The sequence below is a fragment of the Somniosus microcephalus genome, chromosome 2 (genome assembly GCF_052327205.1).
Source record: "Somniosus microcephalus isolate GS21.2 chromosome 2, FLI_Smic_1.0, whole genome shotgun sequence".
NCBI classification, from domain to species: Eukaryota; Metazoa; Chordata; class Chondrichthyes; order Squaliformes; family Somniosidae; genus Somniosus; species Somniosus microcephalus.
The window spans coordinates 80,468,888-80,496,323 of NC_140988.1; the positions used below are offsets into that span (position 1 = coordinate 80,468,888).

At 50.3% G+C, this 27,436-nt stretch overlaps 2 protein-coding genes across 13 annotated transcripts in view; one reads left to right on the forward strand and one right to left on the reverse strand.

Annotated features, from left to right (window-relative positions):
• The window catches only part of rapgef2b (Rap guanine nucleotide exchange factor 2b), a 1,083,630-nt gene that overhangs the window by 912,567 nt on the left and 143,627 nt on the right, over positions 1-27,436 (forward strand). The window lies entirely within an intron of this gene.
• The window catches only part of etfdh (electron transfer flavoprotein dehydrogenase), a 120,841-nt gene that overhangs the window by 31,074 nt on the left and 62,331 nt on the right, over positions 1-27,436 (reverse strand). The window contains exons 12-13 of one of the 2 annotated variants that reach the window (XM_086010686.1): positions 8,803-9,024; positions 4,319-6,123 (exon numbers count right to left, since the gene is read on the reverse strand). In XM_086010686.1, the coding sequence (XP_085866812.1) occupies positions 5,960-6,123; positions 8,803-9,024 (386 nt within the window). In that variant the 3' untranslated portion in view covers positions 4,319-5,959. Of the gene's footprint in view, positions 1-4,318; positions 6,124-8,802; positions 9,025-27,436 lie in introns of those variants that run through there. The other variant, XM_086010688.1, reaches the window with a different exon arrangement.

Sequence of the window (27,436 nt, forward strand, 5' to 3'; positions counted from 1 at the left end):
CTGCCACCTTCTTGCCCGTTCACTTAACTGGTCTATATCCCTTTGCAGTCTCCGTGTCCTCCTCACAGCTTACTTTCCCACCTAGCTTTGTATCGTCAGCATACTTGGATATATTACACTTGGTCCATTCACAGAATCACAGAAATCACAGAAACCCCACAGTGCAGATAGAGGCCATTTCGGCCCATCGAGCCTGCACCGACACATATCCCACCCGATCCCCGTAACCCCTACACCAACACATATCCCACCCTATCCCCGTAACCCCACGTATTTAATCCCCCTAACACTAAGGGTCAATTTATCATAGCCAATCAACCTAACCTGCACATCCAAGTCATTGCTATAGATTGTAAATAGCTGAGACCCAAGCACTGATCCTTGCAGCACTCCGCTAGTTACACCTCCTGACTCCCATCTACAAGGTACAAGTAAGGAGTGTGATGGAATACTCTCCACTTGCCTGGACGAGTGCAGCTCCAACAACACGAAGCTCGACACCATCCAGGACAAAGCAGCTTGATTGGCACGCAACCACCACCTTAAACATTCACTCCCTCCACCACCGGCGTACCGTGGCTGTAGTGTGTACCATCTACAAGATGCACTGCAGCAACTCACCAAGGCTTCTTCGGCAGCACCTCTCAAACCTGCGACCTCTTCCACCTAGGACAAGGGCAGCAGGTGCATGGGACCACCACCAACTCCAAGTTCCCCTCCAAGTCACACACTATCCTGACTTAGAAGTATATCGCCGATCCTTCATCGTCACTGGGCCAAAATCCTGGAACTCCCTCCCTAACAGCACTGTGGGAGTACCTTCACCACACAGACTGCAGCAGTTCAAGGCGGCGGCTCACCACCACCTTCTCAAGGGCAATTAGGGATGGGCAATAAATGCTGGCCTTGCCAGCGATGCCCACATCCCATAAACAAATAAAATAAAACCACCCTGCCATCCTGAAAATGACTTTTTTTTTCCTACTCTGTTTTCTGTCCATTGATCAATCCTTAATCCATGCTAATATATTAACCTCAATCCCATGAGCCCTAATCTTGTGTAACAACCACTTGTGTTACCTCTAGACTTGACTATTCCAACGCACTCCTGGCTGGCCTCCCACATTCCACCCTACGTAAACTTGAGCTCATCCAAAACTTGGCTGCCTGTGACCTAACTCGCATCAAGTCCCGTTCATCCATCTCCCCTGTGCTCGCTGACCTACATTGGCTCCCGGTTAAGCAGCGCCTCAATTTCAAAATTCTCATCCTCGTTTTCAAATCCCTCCATGGCCTCACCCCTTCCTATCTCTAATCTCCTTCAGCCCCACAACGCGCCCCCCCCACCCCTCCGAGATTCTGCCCTCTTGAGCATCCCTGATTATTATTGCTCAACCTTTGGTGGCCGTGCCTTCTGTTGCCTAGGCCCTAAGCTCTGGAATTCCTTGCCTAAACCTCTCCGCCTCGCTACCTCTCTTTCCTCCTTTAAGACACTTCTTAAAACTTACCTCTTTGACCAAGCTTCTGGTCTCCTGCCCTAATTTATCCTTATGTGGCTCGGTGTCAAATTTTTTGTCTTAAAATACTCCTGTGCACAGCCTTGGGATGTTTTACTACGCTAAAGGCGCTATATAAATACAAGTAGTTGTTGTTGGTGTGGCACCTTATCGACAGCCTTCTGAAAATCCAAATATACTACATCCACTATTTCCCCCTTATCTACCCTGCTAGTTACACCCTCAAAAGACTCCAATCGATATGTTAAAGTTGACCAATCTTATTGAATTCTTTGAAGAAGTAACACAATGAGTAGATAAGGGTAATGCAGTAGATGTAATATATTTGGATTTCAAAAGGCCTTCGATAAGGTAGACTCCCAACTTAGGTCAGAGCATGTGGAGTCAGGGGACAAGTAGCAGAATGGATAGCAATCTGGCTACAAAACAGAAAACAAAGTAGGGGTTAAGGGTAGCTATTCAGACTGACAAAAGGTGGGAAGTGGTGTTCCACAGGGATTGGTGCTGGGACCACATTTGTTCACAATTTACATTAACATTTTTGAAAGTACAATTTCAAGATTTGCAGATGACACGAAATTGGGGGTTATAGTTAATACTCAGGAAGAATGCGACAAAATACAAGAAGACATTAATAAACTTGCAGAATGGACGTGTATATTGCCAAATGAATTTCAATATAGAAACTGGAGGTGGTGCATTTTGGTAGGGAGGAGGCCACATACCGCTTGGATAATAAGAGTCTAAATGGGGTAGAGGAGCAAAGGCATCTAGGGGTACAGATACACAAATCACTAAAAGTAGTGACACAGGTTAATAAGGCTATAACAAAAGGCAAATCAAGCACTGGTGTTCATTTCTAGAGGGATAGAATTGAAAAGCAGAGAAGTTATGTTAAACTTGTAATGTACACCGTTTTGGCCTCCATATAATAAAAAGTATGTAAAGGCACTGGAAAAGGTGCAAAATAAAAATTCACAAGGATGATACCAGAACTGGGAGGATATACTGTAGGAACGATTGAACCGGCTGATTGAATAGGCTGGGGCTCTTTTCCCTAGAAAAAGAGAAGGTTGAGGAGTGACCCGAGAGGTCTTTAAGGTTATGAAAGGATTTGATAGGGTAGACGTAGAGAAAATGTTTCCACTTGTAGGGAAATCCAAAACTAAAGGGCATGAATAAAAGATAGTCAATAATAAATCCAACAGGGAATTCAGGAGAAACGACTTTATCCAAAGACTGGTAAGAATATGAAACACACCATCACAAGGAGTAGTTGAGGCAAATAGTATACATGCATTTAATAGGAAGCTAGATTATCACGAGGGAGAAAGGAATAGAAGGATATGCTGATAGGGTTAGATGAAGAGGGGTGGGAGGAGTCTCGTGTGGAGCATAAACGGCAGCATAGACCAGTTGGGCTAAATGGTTCCGGGAGGGAGGGGCAGGGGTGAGGGCAGAAGTGCGGGAGATAGAACGGACACGGTCAAGGGCCGTGTCAACCATAGTAGAGGGGAATCCTCGGTTGAGGAAAAAGGAAGACTTGTTGGAAGCACTGGTATGGAAGGTGGCATCATTAGAGCAGATGCGGCAGAGACGGAGAAACTGGGAGAATGGAATAGAGTCCTTACAGGAAGCGGGGTGGGAGGGGGAGGGAGTGTAGTCCAGGTAGCTGTGGGAGTCAGTGGGCTTGTAGTGAATGTTTGTCAATAACCTATCCTCAGAGATGGAGACGGAGAAGTCGAGGAAGGGAAGAGTCGGAGATGAACCATGTGAAGGTGAGGGAAGGGTGGAAATTGGAAGCAAAGTGGATGAAATTATCTAGTTCAGGGCAAGAGCAGGAAACGGCACCGATACAGTCATCAATGTACTGGAAAGAGAGGCGAGGGAGGGGACCTGAGTAGGACTGGAACAAAGTGTGCTCCACATATCCCACGAAAAGGCAGACATAGCTAGGACCCATGCGGGTTCCCATAGCAACACCTTTGATTTGGAGGAAGTGAGTGAACAACTTCTCCTTTGACTCCAATGTGAGAACAAGTTCAGCCAGGTGGAGGAGGGTGGTGGTGGATGAGGACTGGTCGGGCCTCTGTTCAAGGAAGAAGCGGAGCACCCTCAGGCCATCCTGGTGGGGGATGGAGGTGTAGAGGGATTGTACGTCCAGTGAAAAGGAGGCGGTTGGGGCCAGGAAACTGTTAAAGTTGCGGAGGGCGTCAGAAGAGTCGCGGATGTAGGTGGGAAGAAACTGGACAAGGGAGAAAATAGAGTCGAGATAGGAAGAGATAAGTTCCGTGGGGCAAGAACAGGCTGAAACGATGGGTCTACCAGGGCAGTCCTGTTTGTGAATCTTGGGAAGGAGGTAGAAGCGGGCTGTGCGGGGTTGGGGAACTGAGGTTGGCGGGGGGGGGGGGGGGGGAGAAGAAAGAGAGGCGGGAAGATCTCCAGAGGAGATGAGGTCAGTGACTTGGAAACGGTGGCTTGATGTTCGGTAGTGGGGTCATGGTCCAGGCGGAGGTAGGAGGAGGTGGCGGAGAGTTGCCTTTCAGTTTCCGCGAGGTATAGGTCGGTTTGCCAAACAACAACAACACCATCCTTGTCAGCAAGTTTAATGACAATGTTGGGGTTGGATCTGAGAGAATGGAGTGCTGCAAGTTCAGAGGGAGGTAGGATGGATGGGTGACTTGTCTGCCCTTGATCATGATGCATAGGAACCTAAATTCCAGGGAGGGAGAGAATTTACATTTTAAACATAGATCTATTCTGGACACTTTACAGGAGAAATTTATATCTCAATACAAAAATATTGCACAAATGATTACTTTATTTTTTATTACAGAAACTGAACAAACATTTACAAGTTTTAATTTACAAACTAATAAAATATCAGATTATATCATAACCAATTATTTGAATGATGAGTAGTAGGCCCAAAGCACCACTATTTAAAACGGTTTTCATATCACAGAAGTAACCATCAATTTTGGTAATTAAAAGATGCTCATCTATTCCTCCCAATAAGGCATTGCGCATTGGTTTATAATTCATTGGTTTTATACTTCATATTTTGTTAAAGGAAGTTCATATTAAATTAAAATGTAAATTTTTTCTGCCAAACAAAATAATGGCTTACAATAATATTTCAAGTTAAAAATCAGCTGGTCAAAGGCAAGTATCATTTTATCATCTAGTGTATAGCTGAAGGGTATCACTTTGGGTAAAGGCAGGAAGGAACTGTGATTCAAAAGAAAGTTTATGTTCTACTTTTCCTTTGGTTGATCTGCATTTAGTGTTAAAGTATTTTTACAGCAGCAGTTCCTTTGCAAGAATTACTTTTCAATGTTACACAGCAGTCCACTTAAGATCAATTCTCAACAAACAAATATACAACGCAATCCCCATTCACTACAATACATGGCCAAAAATCAATTTTGAAACCAGAATTTTAATTTGCAGTAGTTTATCAAAAAAAACCTTATTCTCATTCTTAATGAGCACATTACTCTCAGGCTTCATATTTTGAGGTTCCAATTAACAGGAGGTTGAGGGGATTTGAGGAAAAAAATTTCACCCAGGAGGCATTAATCTGCAACCTCATCCCATTACCAGTTTCCAAAGGAACATACTCAAACTATAGGAAGGATGTGATTGCACTGGAGAGGGTGCAGAGGAGATTCACCAGGATGTTACCTGGGCTGCAGCGCTTCAGCTATGAAGAGAGACTGGACAGGCTGGGGTTGTTTTCCTCAGGGCAGAGAAGGCTGAGGGGGGACCTGATTGAGGTGTCCAAAATTATGAGGGGCATAGTTAGGGTAGATAGAAAGGAACTTTTCCCCTTAGTAGAGGGGTCAATAATCAGGGGGCATAGTTTCAAGGTAAGGGGCAGGAGGTTTAGAGGGGATTTGAGGAAAAACCTTTTCACCCAGAGGGTGGTTGGAATCTGGAACTCACTGCCTGAAAGGGTGGTAGAGGCAGGAACCCTCACAACATTCAAGCAGCATTTAAATAAGCACTTGAAACGCCATAGCATACAAGGCTATGGACAAAGTGCTGGAAAATGGGATTAGAATAGACAGGGCTTGATGGCCGGCGCGGACATGATGGGGCGAAGGGCCTCTTTCTGTGCTGTTTAACTCTATGACTCTAACTGTCACTAGATGTCTTTAGCCAATGCACAGCTGTGCCAGCAACATCAAAAAGGGCCAATGTTGGGCAGAGTTTTATTTTGATCTGTTTGACTGCCATTTCTTCCAACTGAACAATTGATCCCAATTTATACAGAGTTGGTGAAGTCAGAAATTAATTGCAAAAATGTAATCCTTCAACTTTAGATTTAGTCGAACACTTGATTTAAAAAAAAAGAGTTCTGACCTAAGAATTCTGGTACAATAATACAATATGCCAGTACATAATACTGTAGCTCCAGCTTGGGATTGGTTGGTTGTTTACATTCCATTATAAGCAGGGCCACCACCTCCTTCAGGTACCACCCAGTTGATATTCTGGCTGGGATCCTTAATATCACACGTCTTGCAGTGGACACAGTTTTGGGCATTAATCTGCAACCTCATCCCATTACCAGTTTCCAAAGGAACATACTCATAAACACCTAAGAGGGGGGGAAAAGAAATGATTCATGTGACAAAATGTCCACAGGGATGGGGATATGGGAAGTTAAATTGTAATAATTGTAGGTATTAAAATGCAGAAAAATCTCTCAGACTAACCGGAATCATCAGTAGAGTCAGTTGGAAAGAAAATAAAAGTTAAGAGGCCTTTACTGGAAATCCCACATGCATTCTCTTCTCCTTCCATTGCTGAGGAAGGGAGGCAGGGGAAAAAAAACTTGCATTTATATAGCACCTTTCAAGACCTCGTGACGTCCCAAAGCGCTTTACAGCAAATTAAGTAATTTTGAAGTGTAGTCACTGTTGTAATGTTTGAAACGCTGCAGCCAAATTTGCACACAGCAAGGTCCCACAAACAGCTATAAGATAATGAACAGATAATCTGTTTTATTGATGTTGGTTGAGGGATAAATATTTGACCAGGACACCGGCGAGGAACTCGACTGCTCTTCTTCAAAATAATGCCTTGGTATCTTTTAGCTCCACCCAAGAAAGCCTTGGTTTAATGAATAATTTGAAAGACGGCATGTCTGACAGTGCAGCACTCATTGTCAGCCTAGATTATGTGCTCATGTCTCTGGAGTGGGACTTGATCCTGCAACCTACTGACTCAGAGGCGAGAGTGCTACTAAGAGCCACAGAAGCTCATTGGTGAATTACCCCAGCTCAGCCTATTAATGGGCTACTCAAAAGTACTGTCAGAAGAGTCGCAAGAGCCAGTCACTGGACCTTCCTTTCATTTACAAAATATGTCCATAACAACGGAATTAAGATTTTTACATATTGCTCATCTAAAAACTCATAGCAACCATATTCCTATAATTTATCATTCCCAATCTGAGGTTGATTTTTAAACTATGTCAGTTGTTTTAACAAACTAGTGCAAAAATCAAAACTTACCTGAGACAATGCAGTTTTGACACCTCACATTCCTCTGAATTTGGGAGTGGAAGAGTCTTTACCAGACTCTTACAAGTGCAGCTAACCCAGTTGTGTATGACTTAAGAGAATAACATACCCCCCATATATAGGTATTTTAAAAAAGCTGATCTCGGATCTCTATTGGGGTAGTGGTTGGTGGTTCAATTGGCTTCAACATTTCTAAGTTAGAAAAAGTAAAATAAACAAAAACAAAGCACTTGAGTGCCTACACAGTGACACCTGCTGAATGTGTGCATGTGTGGCAAGAACAGGGTCAAATTTGGTTGCAATATTCCTGTGGTTCTATAGTTCACAATGCCCAGACTCATGTATGAAAAATTACTAATTGGGCAAAACACCAAGGAACTTCCATCAAAATGCACTCTACCATGTGTTCATGAAAAAGAGGCAAGGGGAGAAAATTGGCAGGAGAAAAAGGAGAGAGAATAGTTTTTGTTATTCCTCAATTATATAAAAGTTTGACTAGAATGAGTCATACATTTCATCCAACTGAAATACGTACATTTTGAACCCCGAGCCCATATAAGTTGTATTTCATATGAACATTAATAACTTTACAGGAATTGCCTCGAGGTTAAGCCAGATAGATTAAAAGGAGATGAATTTATCAGGCAACTGAAATGATGAGATCATCGATGCACTCTGGGTTGTGATAAATTCAACTCATGTTAACAGCTTCAGTAACTCTAGATAACTAATTCGCTTCCCTCCATGACCCCCAGAAATTGGCACAGGACTACTTACATTCACTTCATTAAAAAAAATAAAACCCAAAAATAAAAGGAATATTAATTACAATTCTTTACAATGGTTTGATTTTTCCAAATGGTATCAGCTGTAAAAAACTAACATTTAATAACTGCAAGCCATTCAGATTGTGATGCAAGGTTTTGTCTATATCTTTGGGCTGGATTATACCTTTCGATGCGGCTTGGGGGCGGGACAGCTGCCTTCCGGGGGTTCCGATCCCGCCCCCAACGACGTCCGACGCACAGATGCGATTGTGCGTCAATTGGCCTCGTTACGCCCGCCCTGCGGGTTTGCCGGCCAATTAAGAGAAAGGCGGTGTCAGATGAAGTCAATAGATGGTGCGTCATCTGCCGGTTTTCTTACAGGGGCCACACTTTTTTTTTGACAGGTGATTTCAGTGTGACAGCATTGAGGTGCAGGTGAGGAAGCGATCTGTCACTGGTGAGAGAGGTTCTCCCAATGAGGTGGGACTACACAAACACTTCAAAGCTTGTTACCTACAGAAAAGTCTAAATACATTAAAAATGATTTTCGCAACATTTTTTTACCTCTGAAACTCACCAGTGTACCATTGGATCCTTCACACCACTTCTGCAGCTATCATCAATGAAGAAACATTACAGTAGACCCACAGCACGCCACACTTACCCTGGCATGGTGTCCAGAAGCCCGCAGTAGACCCGTCAAAATTGGAAAAAGCCTCTTAACTGCCATAAGCAGTTAAGTGCCTATAATTCTCTTCCCGCCGCTAGGTGTCGGGTCCATGCGCAAATCAGGGACCTGACACCCGGGAAGATTGTTTGGAGGCAGCTCGACAGCGGGTTTGGGACCCGCTGTCAATCTTTGCAATTTCGCCACTAGTCCTGCCTCCAAACCCACCCCGTGAGTGCTGGCAAAATTTCCCCCTTTATGTCTGAAAAGAATGCAATGACAAAACTTTCTGACAATAGATCAGTTAGCAAAAATACCTGCAGGACAGAATCTTTGCTCTGGTCCATCAAACTCAGCCAAGTTCGTGTTTACTGGTATATTATCATCCAATAGGGTCAAGTGCGCTGGCTGATCATCTTCATGATTGGTCCCACTAAGGGCCACGGAGGACAGAAGGTCAAAGCTGATTTTTCCATCTGGCTTGGGGTATTCAATGGGTGTGCAGTCCTTGGCTGGCTTTAATTGAGAATAATCTGCTCCTGTAATTTGATAGAAATATTTTTAGACAAACACTGCATCATCCAAGGTTTTACATTGCATGCGAGGGCAAGGAGCTTGTCTCAGTGAAAGTCACGACTTTGTTTCAATGAGACACGATCAGCTGATCTGCTGGAATCTCTGCCTGAAAGTCAGGTCCTGGTTAAGAGTGGGCTTGAGTCAGTAACACATTGGCCCGGAATTTGCAGTCGGAGGCATTTGCGGGCGGAGGTCGCCTCCAACCCGCTAAAAGTATCCGCACTTGCCTTCAGGCTCCAGAGACTTCGGGTCCTGGGCCTGCAAGCGTACACTTGCGTAAAGGCCCATGGATCAGAAATCACCCATTTTGCAACCCCACCACAGTTTAAAGGTCATCCATAAACTTATGGAATAAGTTACCAGACAAGGCCATTAAAGCAGGCAATACAAGTGGTTTCAAGAGACAAATCTTGAGAAAAGGGGAATTGAGAGATATGGTGAGATGGCAGAAATTTGGGTTTGAGATATATAATAAAAACTTGGGTCAAATTGACTTTTCCTACTCCCAAAGTTTCCCAGATCAAATGGTGGAAAAGAAAACTTTAAAAATCCTGCTGATTTTATTAATCACTTATCACAATAAATCCACACCAAAGCAAAATACTGTCATTGCCATATCTATTTTATAATTTGTTGTAAAAATACAAGGTTTAAGAGTGTTAAAAAAAACAAGCCTGAAGGCTCTGGCCTAGAAATTCAGTTGTTTGCGCCAGCCGCTAGCGCCTTAGGAGTGGGGCGCTAAGCGGCTAGCGCCCGGGCGTGGTGCAATCTGCGCCTCTCGCGAAATTCAGTTAAGATTTAGCAGCGGCGCAAAACCTTTGCGCGCGCTCAGCTGCGCGCGCAGATCCTGACATCATTTCATGGTGCAACGCCCTTTGTGCACCCCGAACCGGAAATTCAGTGGCGCCGGCCTATTGTGCGCCTGGCGCCCCCCGCAACTGGTAGAGGGGAACGGTTCCCAGTTGCTGCAGGGCGCACTAATTACAGTGAACTCCTCTTACAGTATAAATGGCAGCCATTTTGCTCCACTCCTTTGCGAGAGATGGATATTTGGAGAGAGACAAAGGTAAAGAGCTTTCTGGTTTGGCTCAACACTCGCACAGGTACTCGTGGCTTCAGGCCAGAGCTTTGCACTTGTCTTTAACTTCAGTGTCATAGCATTGATTGGAAACATATAATGGGGGCTGCAATGGGTGGAAACGTTGGGCTTCTCCATTGCATTCAAAGGGCTCAGAGACACCGTGAGAGAGTGCCAGTCATGGCCAGACGGAGAAGGGCCAACAGGCGTCAGCAAAGGAGGCCTTACCCACCCAGGGTATACCGCCAGCAGTTCTCATATCTGAACATGTCTGAGGAGCAGTGTGTTCGGAGGCTGCGATTCAGAAAGGCGGTGGTCACGGAGATCTGCAGCCACAGCTGAGGAGCAGGACGTCTGTCGGTGGCAGTGAAGGTGACGGTGGCTCTCAACTTCTATGCCACCGGCTCCTTCCAATCCGCTACTGGGCACATTTCCAACATCTCCCAGTTCACGGTACATTGCTGCATCCGCCAGGTGACCAATGCCCTTTTCAGAAGGAGACGTCAGTTCATCTCCTTCCCCATGACCGTGGACAAGCAGCAAGAGTGTGCAATGGGCTTTGCAGTATTAGCGGGCTTCCCCATGGTGCAGGGCATGTGGCTTTGCGGGCACCTCTGGAGAATGCCGAGGATTACCGCAACCGGAAGGGCTACCATTCGCTCAACGTGCAGTTGGTGTGTGACCACAGGCAGCTCATCCTAGCTGTCAATGCCCACTTTCCAGGCAGCAGCCACAATGCCTTCATCCTGCGCCAGACTTCTGTGACAGACATGTTCGAGGCCCAGCCTCACCCACGAGGATGGCTTCTTGGGGACAAAGGCTATCCTTTGTGCACCTGGCTGATGACCCCGCTCCGTGCGCCCAGCACCCCTGCTGAAGAGCGATACAATGACAGCCATCAAGCAACCAGGACATCATTGAGCAAACAATCGGCATGCTGAAACAACGGTTCCGCTGTCTGGATCGTTCCAGGGGAGCCCTACAGTACTTGCCTGAGCGAGTCTCCCATTTCGTTGTCGTGTGCTGCATGCTGCACAACCTGGCTACCCGCAGGACTCAGCCACTGCCAGCAGACATTGGAGGACCACCAGAGGAGGAGGAGGACCAGCACGGGAGGGAGGCACAAAGTGCAAGGGCCGCCCGTCGGCGGCTTATTGCAACTCGGTTCTAGGCCCCCTCTCAGGGAATGGCTTGTGCCAATGGCAGAAGATGAATGTAGCCGCTCCACAAGCCCTCAGCCGAGCAGGGCAACCAGGACTTCCAAAAGAAAACATGGACAGTGCGATTTAAGATTTTTTTTTACTGTGATACCTCTATGCCCTTCCCACATGACAAACTAATGGAGAGAAACTCCCCCCAAAAACACAAATACACCAGTCTCGGCCTTTATATATAAAACAAATACAGCAGTCTCGGCCTTTATAAATAAAACATTTGGCCACACCGTCTACTTTTTCCCCTGTGAGGGTGATCCGTCTCGCTTCCGTGACTGGCCCCTACCCGCCCTGCAGCCCCTCCTCAATGGGACCCCAGTGGCTGCAGCAAGGCTGGGGGAAGGCTGCTGAGGGTCAGATGGTGAGACGGCAGATGCCCTTGGGGGTCGGCCTGGACCAGCTCTGGGCCTGGAGGGGCCGGCTGCTGACTGCTCCAACTCTGCTTGGGCGGCATCAGTCTGTCCAATGGCTGGTGGCAGCTGCAACGGAGGAGTGACAGTGTTGGCTGCAGGAATGCTGCCAACCTGACAGATCACAGGCACTCCCTGGTTGGCTGATACATTGGCACTCGCACGGGCCAGCACTGCAGCATGCGCAGCAATCTGAAGCACAGACTGCTGGGCTTCTGCGGCGCGGCGAGTGCCCCGGCGATGCCTGGCCGATCCAGCGAGGGTGGCAGCAGTTAGTGCCCGTGTGGCCCTGGTCTGTGTCTGCATGACACCAGCCAGTGAATGCACGGCACGACTGAGCACTTGGCTAGAAGCCGCCTGTGATGCAGCGAAGTCCTGCTGACTCCTAGCCTGTGCTGCCGCGAAGTCCTGCAGACTCCTGGCCTGTGCTGCCCCGAATTCCTGCACACTCCTTGCCAGTGACTCTATGGAGTCAGGCATCCTTGCCACTGCAGCCATGAGCTCAGTGTGCCTGCGCTCAGCCTGGGCGCCCATTTCCGCTAGGAGCCGCACCTCCTCTGCGCTCACCGTAGCAGGACTGGAGGCCGCACTCACCCTCCGGGGAGAAGGCCGCCGAGCTTCCCCACCCCTCCCACGTTGCTGCAGCCCGCTGGTCCCCGGAGCTTCACTCTCCTCCGACCCTTCCCCCCTGCTCCCCTCCAGGGAAGACGTGTCACCATCATGGCCATGGGCTGCCTCGGCTGAGGGTGTCCCTGATGGGCCGGCTCCCTTTTCCTCCTCCTCTATGTCTGATTCGGACACAGTGCCAGCTTGAGGGGCCGCCTCCTCACTTGGCGAGTCACCATCTGAAAGCAGGGAGGCACAAGAGTTGCTTTAGAGTGAGGACAGGGCGGCAGCGAGGGAGGCACGAGTGCTGCTGTGCACTGCATTGGTTCGATAGTGGCAAAGGATGCTGGTGTGAGGCGCAAGTGGAAAGAGAGAGGTCATTGGTGCCCAGAACAGGGTCAGCATCTCCAGTGGCGACGGGGCCACTCAGCCGGCCTGCCATGATCCGCTCCACTCGCTGCTCGAGGTCGCTCAGCTGTTTCAGGTCAGGACAGCCTGCCCCGGTCTGTCACTGCTGTCTTCTGTTATGCGCCAGCTTGCCCTGCAAGAGAAAGGACAGCCTCCAAGTACAGTGCCAAGCCCTGATCTCGCCCGCACTGTCTCCCATGGTCGAATAGCCCTGACAGTGTCTAAAGTCCTGAATGTGCAAGTGCTTTTCATGACAGTCCCATAGCTGCTGGATGAGGGCTGGCCATTAGGGCTTTCAGGCCCCTTTGGCCATAAAGTGAGGTGCACATGCAGGGATGAGGAGGATACTGGAAAGGGTACTCACCCTGACAACCCGAGTGAGGTCGTAGAATTTTTTCCGGCATTGGGTTGATGTCCTGCCAACCACGCTGTTGGACGTGACCCTGTTTGCCACCTCCCTCCATGCTTTCCGATATTCGGCGGGCAGCGGAATCCTGCCACCCTCAGGGAAGAGGAATGGCACCTGCGGTCCACTGCGCCAACCAGCAGCCTCATGTCACCCTCACCGAAGCGCTGCGCTCTCTCCCTGGCCTTCTCCATTCTCCTGGGCGTGGAGCAGTTCCAGAAGCAGTGTTCAGGCCTTGCCTTAGGGCTGCAGTGTGCAGGGCGTGGCAGCCAAACAATTCCACCCTCACCCTTCAAGCGCCTGACTGCCCTCATTGAGCAACTCGCCGCACCGGAGCTGCGCCCGCCTTCGGTGTTTGCGCCCCGGATCGCCGGCTTAGTGCCTATTGATAGTCGTGCATCGCCTGCTTTAGCGCAGCAGCAACCTCTTGGGGCGATGCAACTGAATATCGGCAAAGGTGGCGCTAAGTTGCGCCGGGCCAAACGTGGGTATACTGAATTTCTAGGCCTGTGTGTCTTAATGCGAGGTGCATTCGTAATAAGGTGGATGAATTAGCTGCGCAAATAGATGTAAACGGATATGATATAATTGGGATTACAGAGACATGGCTCCAGGGTGACCAAGGCTGGGAATTTAACATCCAGGGGTATTCAATATTCAGGGAGGACAGGCAAAAAGGAAAAGGCGGTGGGGTAGCATTGCTGGTTAAAGAGGAGATTAACACAATAGTAAGGAAGGATATTAGCTCTGATGATGTGGAATCTGTATGGGTAGAGCTGAGAAATACCAAGGGGCAGAAAACGGTAGTGGGAGTTGTATACAGACCCCCAAATAGTAATGCTGAGGTTGGGGATGGCATTAAATGGGAAATTAGAGATGCGTGCAATAAAGGCACAGCAGTCATCACGGGTGACTTTAATCTACATATAGATTGGTCTGACCAAATTAGTAACAATACTGTGGAAGAGGAATTCCCAGAGTGTATACGGGATGGTTTGCTGGATCAATATGTCGAGGAACCAACTAGAGATCAGGCCATCTTAGACTGGGTATTATGTAATGAGAAAGGATTAATTAGCAATCTTGTTGTGCGAGGCCCCTTGGGGAGGAGCAATCATAATATGGTCGAATTCTTCATTAAAATGGAGAGTGAAGTAGTTGATTCAGAGACTTGGGTACTGAATTTAAATAAAGGAAACTACGATGGTATGAGGCACGAGTTGGCAAGGATGGATTGGGGAATGTTACTTAAAGGGTTCACGGTGGATAGGCAATGGCAAACATTTAAAGATCGCATGGATGAACTACAGAATTTATTCATCCCTGTTTGGCATAAAAATAAAACAAAAAAGGTGACTCAACCGTGACTAACAAGGGAAATTAGGGATAGCATAAGATCCAAGGAGAGGACATATAAATTGGCCAGAAAAAGCAGCAAACCTGAGGATTGGGAGCAGTTTAGGATTCAGCAAAGGAGGACAAAGGGATTAATTAAGAGGGGGAAAATAGAGTACGAGAGTAAGCTTTCAGGGAACATAAAAACTGACTGTAAAAGCTTCTATAGATATGTGAAGAGAAAAAGGTTGGTGAAGTCAAGCGTAGGTCCCGTGCAGTCAGAATCAGGGGAATTTATAATGGAGAACAAAGACAAGGCAGACCAATTAAGTACATATTTTGGTTCTGTCTTCACAAAGGAGGACACAAATAAACTCCCAGAGATGTTGGGGAACATAGGGTCTAATGAGAGGGAGGAACTGAATGAAATCAGTATTTGCAGGGAAACGGTGTTAGGGGGTGTGGTAAACCACTGTAGTTCACTGTGTTCACTGTTGTTGTTGTTGTCGTTCACTCTTGTTTCACTGTTGTGCCTGACTATGCCTCAGCTGACTCCGCCCCTGGGCTACCGAGTATAAGAGCGGCCGCATGGCAGCTCCTGGCATTCGGTCATCCACTAGAGGCATAGTCCTGATCTGTCTGAAGTGCAATTCAGTAGTTAATAAAAGCCTGTTGTTCTGAACTCTGCCTAGCCTTTTATTAGAATTGATAGCGCATCAATTTTATTAACTACTGAAAAAAAAAACGATGCTGCAGATTCTTAAGATCAAGTGCCTGGAACTCGACCCGCAAGAACCGGACTCGACTGCTAAGTTCTCGCACTGGCTGCACTGTTTTGAGTCCTTTCTGACTGCATCCGGCGAGACCGTCGCCGCCGATGCCGACAAGCTCAGGGTGCTGAACTCTAAAGTAAACCACCGAGCTTTTGCCCTTATCCGGGACGCTACGAGCTACCAGGGGGCTATCGACATCTTGAAGGAGCAATACGCACGCCCGGTCAACTATGTTTACGCAAGACATCTCCTGGGGTCTCGCAAACAACAGCCCGGGAAACCCACAGAAGCATACATACGGGCGCTGAAGGAACTCGGCCGAGCCTGCAAATGCAAGCAAGCAACAGCCACGGAACATACGGAGGAGCTCATCCGGGACGCCCTCGTGGCGGGCCTCAGGTCCACTCACACACGGCAGCGACTGCTGGAAAGTAGCGAGCTCGACCTGAAGGCGGCGATTTCACTCACCCTCTCGTTGGACGTAGCCCACCGGAACATGGAGGCCTACTCCCCGGACCGCGCGGCCGCCTCATGGATGCCGCAGCCGCCGCCACCTTGGGACGCAGCGCCGCCACGGGCCCTGGCCTCAACTGCTGCAGCGATGTCCCGCCCGAGCCAGAAATGTTATTTCTGTGGCCAAACCAAACACCCCAGGGCGCGCTGCCCGGCGAAAAACGCGGTCTGCTCTGCCTGCGGTAAGAAGGGACACTACGCTGGCGTCTGCAGAAGCCAGAAGACCCCTACCTCCAGCAGCGCCGCGTGCGATTCGTGGGAGCGGCCATCTTGCCTCCCTCCAGCCTCGTGGGGATCGGGATCGTCATGGGCGCCGCCATTTTGTCCTTCCTCTCCGACGCCGCCATCTTGTCTGCCATTCTGCCAACGGGCCCCCGACTCACCCACCGCCGCCTCACCGGGGTTCTACAGCGACGCTACCGACTCCACAGCGGCCTCCATCACGCTGGATCAATCCAGACCCCATCAGCTAGCCAGGTCCACGATGGACATCCAGGTAAATGGCCGCGCCACAACTTGCCTTTTTGATTCCGGGAGCACGGAGAGCTTCATACACCGATACAGTACGGCGCTATTCTCTCTCAGTCCGGCCAACGCGCCATCGGATCTCCATGGCCTCGAAATCTCACTCAGCAGACGTCGGCGGCTACTGCGTAGTGACCCTCTCGGTGAAGGGCTCCGTATATAAAAATGTAAAGCTATTCGTCCTGCCACATCTCTGCGCTGCCGTTCTACTGGGGTTGGACTTTCATTGTCACTTTAAGAGTGTCACCTTGACATACGGTGGACCTCTTCCCCCGCTCACTGTCTGCAACCAGCAGTTTTTAAATTGCCCGCCACGCCCCACCTGTAGTCTCTCCACCCTCAAAATCACACCCCCCCCCCCCTGTTCGCCAACCTCACCCGCGACTGCAAGCCTATCGCCACAAAGAGCAGGCGATACAGCACCGGGGACAGATCCTTCATAAGATCTGAGGTGACGCGGCTCCTGAAAGAGGGGATTATTGAGGATAGTACCAGCCCCTGGCGAGCCCAGGTGGTAGTCGTTAAGACTGGCAACAAGCAGCGCCTAGTCATCGACTACAGCCAGACTATCAACAAGTACACCCAGTTGGACGCATACCCCCTCCCCCGCATAGCCGACATGGTTAATAAGATAGCGCAATACCGCGTTTTCTCGACCATTGACCTCAAGGCAGCATACCACCAAATCCCTATCCGCCCTGAGGACCGCCAGTACACAGCTTTCGAGGCAAACGGCCGCCTTTTTCACTTCCTCAGGGTTCCTTTTGGCGTCACCAACGGTGTCTCCGTCTTCCAGAGGGAGATGGACCGGATGGTCGACGAGAATGCGTTACAGGCCACGTTTCCCTACCTAGACAACGTGACCATCTGCGGCCATGACCTGCAGGACCATGACGCCAATCTTGATAAGTTCCTCCGCACGGCCCAACTCCTAAACCTCACGTACAACAAGGAAAAGTGCATATTCCGCACAGCCCGCCTCGCTATCCTTGGTTGCGTGGTGAAACACGGAGTCATCAGTCCTGACCCTGACCGGATGCGCCCGTTGATGGAACTTCCCCTGCCCCACTGTCTCAAGGCCCTCAAAAGGTGCCTGGGCTTCTTTTCCTATTACGCCCAGTGGGTCCCTCATTATGCGGACAAAGCCCGTCCACTTATCAAGTCCACTTCCTTCCCCCTGACGGCGGAGGCCCACTTAGCCTTTCACCGTATAAAAGATGACATTACCAAGGCCACCATGCACTCGGTAGACGAGTCCATCCCCTTCCAGGTGGAGAGCGATGCATCCGACTTCGCCCTGGCCGCTACCCTTAACCAGGCGGGAAGACCCGTGGCCTTCTTTTCACGAACCCTCCAGGGCTCCGAACTCAGACACTCCTCTGTGGAAAAAGAGGCCCAGGCCATTGTGGAGGCGGTGCGCCACTGGCAGCACTACCTGGCTGGAAAACGATTTACCCTGCTTACTGACCAGCGTTCAGTTGCTTTCATGTTCAACAACAAGCAGAGGGGTAAAATCAAAAATGACAAGATTTTGAGGTGGAGAATCGAACTTTCCACCTACAATTACGACATCTTGTACCGGCCAGGGAAACTCAACGAACCCTCAGACGCTCTATCGCGAGGCACATGCGCCACCGCGCAGATCGATAGACTACGGGGCCTCCACAACGACCTCTGCCACCCGGGGGTCACCAGGTTCTTCCATTTCATTAAGGGCCGCAACCTGCCTTACTCCATCGAGGAGGTCAGGACCATGACCAGGAGCTGCCCAGTCTGTGCAGAGTGCAAGCCGCGCTTCTATAGGCCTGACAGAGCAAACCTGATCAAGGCCACCCGCCCTTTTGAGCGCATGAGTATCGACTTTAAAGGGCCCCTCCCCTCCTCTGACCGCAATGTGTACTTCCTCAACATAGTTGATGAGTACTCCCGTTTCCCTTTTGCCATCCCCTGCCCGGACACGACCACCGCTACGGTCATTAAATGCCTGCACAACCTCTTTGCTCTGTTCGGTTTTCCCAGCTATATTCATAGCGACCGGGGCTCGTCCTTCATGAGCGACGAACTCCGTCAGTACCTGCTCATGAGAGGTATTGCCTCAAGCCGGACCACCAGCTACAACCCCCGGGGGAACGGACAGGTTGAAAGAGAGAACGCGACGGTCTGGAAGGCGGCCCTCCTAGCCTTAAAATCTAGGGGCCTTCCGACCTCCCGTTGGCAGGATGTCCTACCCGATGCGCTCCACTCCATCCGGTCACTGCTGTGTACAGCCACCAACGCAACCCCCCATGAGCGAATGTTTGTTTTTCCCCGGAGGTCCACATCCGGTAACTCACTACCACACTGGCTGACGTCCCCAGGGCCCGTCCTGCTGAGGAAGCATGTAAGGTCCCACAAAACGGCTCCCCTGGTAGAGAAGGTTCACCTCCTCCATGCCAACCCCCAGTACGCCTACGTGGCATACCCGGACGGGCGGGAGGACACAGTCTCCATTAGAGATCTGGCACCCTCGGGGTCCACTGACCCGCCACCATTGCCCCCCACCACGACCCCCTCCGACACGGCCCAAAATTCAGTAGACCCAATTCTCACCCCTGTCCATTCCACCCCAGGACCAGCCGGAGCCCACTCGCCCACCCAACACCAAAGGGGACGATACGCCGGTGCTGGACCCCGCTCAAGACGCGTCGTGGGAAGCTGTACCATCGCAACCGTCGCCACGAAGATCTCGACGGCAAACGAGGCCGCCCGACAGACTCGCCTACTCGAACTTTTGATACACTTCACCCCGCCGGACTTAATTTTAAACGAGGGGTGAATGTGGTAAACCACTGTAGTTCACTGTTGTTGTTGTTGTTGTTGTCGTTCACTCTTGTTTCACTGTTGTGCCTGACTATGCCTCAGCTGACTCCGCCCCTGGGCTACCGAGTATAAGAGCGGCCGCATGGCAGCTCCTGGCATTCGGTCGTCCACTAGAGGCATAGTCCTGATCTGTCTGAAGTACAATTCAGTAGTTAATAAAAGCCTGTTGTTCTGAACTCTGCCTAGCCTTTTATTAGAATTGATAGCGCATCAGGGGGATTGAAGGCTGATAAATCCCCAGGGCCTGATAATCTACATCCTAGGGTACTTGAGGAAGTGGCCCTAGAAATAGTAGATGCATTGCTGGTCATCTTCCAAAACTCTATAGACTCTGGAACAGTTCCCATGGATTGGAGGGTAGCGAATATAACCCCACTATTTAAAAAAGGTGGTAGAGAAGAAATGGGGAATTATAGACTGGTAAGCCTGACATCGGTAGTGGAGAAAATGCTAGAGTCCATTCTAAAAGATGTAATAGCTGAGCACTTGGAAAACAGTGACAGGATCGGACAAAGTCAACATGGATTTACAAAAGGTAAATCGTGCTTGACTAATCTACTGGAATTTTTTGAGGATGTAACTGGTAGAATAAATAAGGGAGAACCAGTGGATGTGGTGTATTTGGACTTTCAGAAGGCTTTCGATAAGGTCCCGCATAAGAGACTAGCGTGCAAAGTTAAAGCACATGGGATTGGAGGCAAGTTACTGACTTGGATCGAAAACTGGTTGGCAGACAGGAAGCAAAGAGTTGGAATAAACGAGTGGAAGGCAGTGACTAGTGGGGTACCGCAGGGATCGGTGCTAGGACCCCAGTTATTCACAATATAGATTAATGATCTAGATGAGGGAACTAGATGTAATGTCTCCAAGTTTGCAGACGACACAAAGCTGGGTGGGCGTGTGTGCTGTGAGGAGGATGCAGAGAAACTCCAGTACGATTTGGACAGGTTGGGCGATTGGGCAGATGCAGTATAATGTGGATAAATGCGAGGTTATCCACTTTGGTGGCAAAAACAGGAAGGCAGATTATTATCTGAACGGCAATAGATTGAGAAAAGGGGAAGTGCAACGAGACCTGGGTGTGCTTGTGCACCAGTCACTGAAGGTAAGCATGCAGGTGCAGCAGGCAGTTAAGAAGGCAAATGGTATGCTGGCCTTCATAGCGAGAGGATTCGAGTACATGAGCAAGGATGTCTTGCTGCAGTTGTACAGGGCCTTGGTAAGACCACACCTTGAGTAGTGTGTGCAGTTTTGGTCGCCTTATCTGAGAAAGGATGTTCTTGCCATGGAGGGAGTGCAGCGAAGATTCACCAGACTGATACCTGGGATGGCAGGAATGACGTATAGAGAGAGATTGGGTCGATTAGGCTTATATTCACTAGAGTTTATAAGAATGAGGGGATCTCATTGAAACTTATAAAATTCTAACAGGACTAGACAGACTAGATGCAGGAAGGCTGTTCCCGATGGCGGGGGATTCCAGAACCAGGGTTCACAGTCTAAGGATAAGGGGTAAGCCATTTAGGACTGAGATGAGGAGGAATTTCTTCACCTAGAGAGTGGTGAACCGGTGGAATTCTCTACCACAGAAGACAGTTGAGGCCAATTCATTAAATATATTCAAGAAGGAGTTAGATATATTTCTTAAGGCTAAGGGGATCAAGGGATTTTGGGAGAAAGCAGGGACAGGGTACTGAATTTGGATGATCGGCCATGATCGCATTGAGTGGCGGGGCAGGTTCAAGGGGCTGAGTGGCCTATTCCTGCTCCTATCTTCTATGTTTCTATATGATAAACAAAAGTTATATATATGGAAAATTGGTTCCAGCCAGGCTAAAAGAAAAAGAACTGTTAAATTACACCCAGAGTGATCATATGCACAAACAAGTTTGAGTCGTTCTGCGCATGCGTACCTGTATGGCGGCGGAGCCGAGCCTAAACACCATCCCACCCTGCCAACGGAGCCATGCATGCACCTAGCCGGAGCCTGTGGCCTGAATCACATTTCTTCCTGGTTGACCGCTGTTTTTTTTCCTGGAGCAGGTCAGGAGCTCGGTGGGGTGGTGGGAAAAGGTCAAGGCCAGGAGTTTGAGCCGGGAGGGGATGAGGTGGTCAGGAGCTCGGCAGGGGATGGGGTGAAGTGAAGGTCAGGTGCTCGGGTGTGGGGGGGACATGGAGAGAAGGGAACAGTAGCGTCGGGGTGATGTTACTGGACTAGTTATCCAGAGGCCTGGACTAATGCTCTGGAGATGTGAGTTCAAATCCTACCACGGGCAGCTGGGGAATTTAAATTCAGTTAATTAAATAAATCTGGAATAAAAAAAGCTATCATCAGTAATGGTGACCGCGAAACTACCAGATTATCGTAAAAGCCCATCTGTTTCACTAATGTACTTTAGGGAAGGAAGTCTGCCGTCCTTACTGGGTCTGGCTTATACGTGACTCCAGAACCACAATGTGGTTGACTCTTAATTGCCATCTGAAATGGCTTAGCAAGCCACTACAAAAAACAATAAAACCGGACGGACCACCTGGCATCGACCTCGGCACCGGCTTCAGACACGACAATGGCACACTCAGCCCAGTCAACCCTGCATAGTCCTCCTCACTAACATCTGGGGACTTGGACCAAAATTGGGAGAGCTGTCTCACAGACTAGTCAAACAACAGCTCGACATAGGTATGATTCGTTGCTTATGACTATCAGCCAACGTCCCAGACTCCTCCATCACCATCCCTGGGTACATCCTGTTCCACTGGCAGGACAGATCCACCAGAGGTGGCAGCACAGTGGTATACATTCGGGAGGGAGTGGCCCTGGGTGTTCTCAACATTGTCTCCGGACCCCATGATGTCTCATGGCTTCAGGTCAAGCATGGGCAAGGAAACCTCCTGCTGATTACCACCTACTGTCCTCCATCTGATGAATCATTGCTTACCCATGTTGAACACTGTGGTAAACCACTGTTGTTAGTATTGTTGTACTTGTCTGTGCATGCCTCAGCTGACTCCGCCCCTGGCTCCACCCTCATGGCTGGGTATAAAGGTCGCTGCTCAGAAGCCTCCGGCCCTTTTGGATACCAGGCAACCCCAAGAGGCATGCTCTGTTCTTTGGTAATAAAAGCCTGTTTATTACTTACTCAATCTCCAGTCTTTTGTAGCAATTGATAGTGCATCAATTTTATTACCAAAGTTAAATGTTGGCTGCGGATGCTGATCAACCGATGGCGCAAAACGCTGAGCAGCAGGCGCTGCTGCGAGCCCTCAGACCAACATGCCTGGACCTAGACCCCCAAGAAGCGGGTTCGTCGACTAAATTCGCACAATGGCTGCGTTGCTTTGAGGCGTATCTGGAAGCCTCGACCGTGACTCTTGATGAAAATAAACTGAAAATCCTGGCCTCGAAGGTGAGCCACCAAGTCTATACTTTAATCCAAGATGCGACGACCTACGCGGCGGCTATCGACCTACTGAAAGGGCAGTATGCACGCCCGGTTAACACGGTCTATGCCAGGCACCTTTTAAGATCTCGCAGACAGCAGCCCGGGGAATCGGTGGAAGCCTTCCTACGGGCACTGCGGGTACTCGGACGCGGCTGCGAGGAAGTATCGGCCGCGGCACATGCGGAGGGACTGATACGAGACGCTTTCGTTGCGGGTCTAAGGTCCGACTACTCCCGGCAGAGGCTGCTGGAGAAGGGTGAAATAGACCTGACAAAGGCAGTGTCCCTCGCGCTCTCGCTCGACGCGGCCCACAGAAATATGGACGCTTTCTCCCCTCATCGCCCCGCGCCGTGGACGCCGCAATCTTGGGCCATGGGACCGCCACCTCCAACTGCTGCAGCGATGTCCAAGGCACAAAAATGCTATTTTTGTGGCCAAGCTAAACACCCTAGAGCACGCTGCCCCGCGAAGAATGCTACCTGCTCCGGCTGCGGGAAGAAAGGTCACTACGTTAGCGCCTGCAAAGGGAAGACCGCTAACGCCAGCAGCGCTGCGTGCGAACCGTGGGCGCAGCCATCTTGTCCGCCATCTTGGGCTCCCCCAGCCGTGTGGGGACCGTGGGCGCCGCCATTTTGTCCGCCATCTTGGACGCCTCCGACTTTGGTTACGGGGGACCCGGACTCCACCACCGCCTCATCGGACGACCGCATCGACACGCTTGAACATACGCTGGCTTCCGTGACGCTGGATCAATCTCTCCCGCATCAACTGTCCAGGTCCATGATGGACATTACGGTAAACGGCTGCGCCACTACCTGCCTTTTTGACAGCGGGAGCACGGAGAGTTTTATACACCCCGACACGGTGCGCAGTTACTCTCTCCCGGTCCTGCCGACGCGTCATCGCATCTCTATGGCTTCCAAAGCCCAGTCAGCGGACGTCGGTGGCTACTGTATGGTGACTCTTTCAGTGCGGGGTACTGAATACAAAAATTTTAAACTTCTGGTCCTGCCCCATCTCTGCGCTGCCGTCCTACTGGGGTTGGATTTTCAGTGCCACCTTAAGAGTGTCACTTTAGCGTATGGTGGACCCCTCCCCCCTCTCACAGTCTGCAGCCAGCAGTTTTTAAATCGCCCGCCGCGCGCCATTTGCAGTCTCTCCACCCTTAAAGTCTCCCCCCCCTCCTTGTTCGCTAACCTCACCCGCGACTGTAAGCCCATCGCTACCAAAAGTAGGCGTTACAGTGCCGGGGATAGGGGTTTCATTAAATCCGAGGTAGCGAGACTCCTGAAGGAAGGGATTATCGAGAGCAGCAATAGCCCATGGCGAGCACAAGTGGTGGTGGTGAAGGCTGGCGGCAAACAGCGCCTAGTTATTGACTACAGCCAGACGATCAACCGCTACACCCAGCTGGATGCATATCCACTCCCCCGCATATCTGACATGGTCAATCAGATAGCACAATACCGGGTGTTCTCGACGATTGATCTGAAGTCGGCATACCACCAGCTCCCCATCAGGGCTGAGGACCGCCAGTACACAGCTTTTGAAGCTGACGGTCGGCTCTATCACTTTCTCAGAGTTCCCTTCGGCGTCACCAACGGAGTTTCTGTCTTCCAACGGGAGATGGACCGGATGGTTGACCAGAACGCGCTCCAGGCCACTTTCCCATATCTAGACAACGTCACCATCTGCGGCCACGACCAGCAGGACCACGACGTTAATCTAGAGAAATTCCTCCGGACGGCCCAGCGGCTGAATCTCACATACAACAAAGACAAATGTATGTTTCGTACTACGCGCCTTGCTATTCTTGGCTGCGTAGTGGAGAACGGAGTCATCGGCCCAGACCCCGATAGAATGCGCCCCCTTATGGAGCTCCCCCTCCCCCACTGCCAGAAAGCACTGAAGAGATGCCTGGGGTTTTTCTCTTACTATGCGCAGTGGGTGCCCAACTATGCGGATAAAGCCCGACCCCTCATCAAGTCCGCCTCCTTCCCCCTGACAGCAGAGGCCTGTGCAGCCTTCACTCTCATAAAAGGAGACATTGCGAAGGCCACAATGCACGCTGTGGATGAGTCCCTCCCTTTTCAAGTGGAGAGCGACGCATCCGACTTTGCCCTAGCTGCAACCCTTAACCAGGCGGGGAGACCCGTGGCCTTTTTCTCAAGGACCCTCCAGGGCCCCGAGATTCGACACTCCTCTGTCGAAAAGGAGGCCCAGGCCATTGTGGAAGCCGTGCGACATTGGCGGCATTACCTGGCCGGAAAACGATTTACCCTGCTCACTGACCAGCGTTCAGTGGCTTTTATGTTTCATAATAAGCAGCGGGGCAAAATCAAGAATGACAAGATCTTAAGGTGGAGAATCGAACTCTCCACCTACAATTACGATATCTTGTACCGGCCCGGGAAACTCAATGAGCCCCCAGATGCCCTATCACGTGGTACGTGCGCCAACGCGCAGGTTGATAGGCTACAGACCCTCCACAATGACCTCTGCCACCCGGGGGTCACCAGGTTCTTCCATTTTATCAAATCCCGTAACCTGCCCTACTCCATCGAGGAGGTCAGGACCATGACCAGGAACTGCCAGATCTGTGCCGAGTGCAAGCCGCATTTTTATAGGCCAGACAGAGCGAGCCTGATCAAAGCCACGCGCCCCTTCGAGCGGCTGAGCATCGATTTTAAAGGGCCCCTCCCCTCCTCTGACCGCAATGTGTACTTCCTCAATATAATTGATGAGTACTCCCGTTTCCCGTTTGCCATCCCTTGCTCGGACATGACCAGTACCACGGTCATTAAATGTCTGAATGACCTCTTCGCCTTGTTCGGTTTCCCTAGCTATATCCATAGCGACAGGGGCTCATCTTTTATGAGCGACGAACTTCGGCAGTACCTGCTCGCGAGAGGCATTGCTACAAGCAGGACCACCAGCTACAACCCCCGGGGTAATGGCCAGGTGGAAAGGGAGAATGCGACAGTCTGGAAGGCAGTCCTTTTAAACTTAAAATCTAAGGGCCTTCCGACCTCCCGCTGGCAGGAGGTCCTCCCTGCGGCGCTCCATTCCATTCGGTCGCTGCTCTGTACACCCACCAATGCCACTCCTCACGAGAGAATGTTCTCCTTCCCCAGGAAGTCCACGTCGGGGATTTCGCTACCAACATGGCTGACTTCTCCAGGTCCCGTCCTACTGCGGAAGCACGTGAGGACCCATAAGGCGGACCCCCTGGTCGAGAGGGTGAGCCTCCTCCACGCTAACCCGCAGTATGCTTACGTGGTGTACCCGGACGGGCGGGAGGACACAGTCTCCATTCGAGACCTCGCACCTGCAGGTGCTCCTGAAACACCCTCTTCGCCACCCACCGCTACTCCTGCCTACCCCCAGGACACAGTCCCCGCACGAGACCTCGCACCTTCGGGTGCCTCTGAGAGACCACCATCGCTACCTCCCATTACCCATGCTCTGACCCCTGTAGACGGCATGCAGCAGCCCCAGGGTCCGCCACCTGCTACACCTCCTCTGAACGAGACACCGGGTTCACCGTTGGATGCTGCACCATCACCGCCGCTGCTGCGACGCTCAGGACGGCTTACAAGGCCTCCTGATAGACTTCAGTACACGAATTTTTAGTGCACTTCACCCCGCCGGACTCAATTCTAAACAAGGGGTGAATGTGGTAAACCACTGTTGTTAGTATTGTTGTACTTGTCTGTGCATGCCTCAGCTGACTCCGCCCCTGGCTCCACCCTCATGGCTGGGTATAAAGGTCGCTGCTCAGAAGCCTCCGGCCCTTTTGGATACCAGGCAACCCCAAGAGGCATGCTCTGTTCTTTGGTAATAAAAGCCTGTTTATTACTTACTCAATCTCCAGTCTTTTGTAGCAATTGATAGTGCATCAAACACCACATGGAAGAAGCACAGAGGGTAGCAAGGGCACAGAATGCACTCTGGGTGGGGGACTTCAATGACCATCACCAAGAGTGACTCAGTAGCACCACTACTGACCAAGCCCTGAAGGACATAGCTGCCAGACTGGGCCTGCGGCAGGTGGAGAGAGCCAACACAAGGGAAAAACTTACTTGACCTTGTCCTCACCAATCTACCTGTTGCAGATGCATCTGTCCATGACAGCACTGGTAGCAGTGACCACCGCACAGTCCTTGTGGAGACCAAGTCCCGTCTTCACACTGAGGACACCCACCCTCCATCCACTACCACCGTGCTAAATGGGATAGATTCAGAACAGATCTAGCAACTCAAAATTGGGCATCTATGAGGTGCTGTGGGCCAACAGCAGCAACAGAATTGTATACCACCACAATCTGTAACCTCATGGCCTGGCATATCCTTCGCTCCGCCATTACCATCAAGCCAGGGGACCAAACCTGGTTCAATGAGGAGTGTAGATGAACATGCCAAGAGCAGCACCAGGTGTACCTAAAAATGAGGTGTCAACCTGGGGAAACTGCAACACAGGACTACGTGCATGCTAAACAGCAAAAGCAGCATGCTACAGACAAGAGCTAAGCGATTCCTCAACCAATGGATCAGGTCAAAGGTCTGCAGTCCTGCCACATCCAGTTGTGAATGGTGGTGGATAATTAACAAACGGGAGGAGGAGGCTCCATGAACATCCCCATCCTCAATGATGGTGGAGCCTAGCACACGAGTGCAAAAGACAAGGCTGCAGCGTTTGCAACCATCTTCAGCCAGAAGTGCCAAGTGGATGATCCAGCTCAGCCTCCTCCTGAGGTCCCCACCATTACAAAAGCCAGTCTTCAGCCAATTCGATTCACTCCACG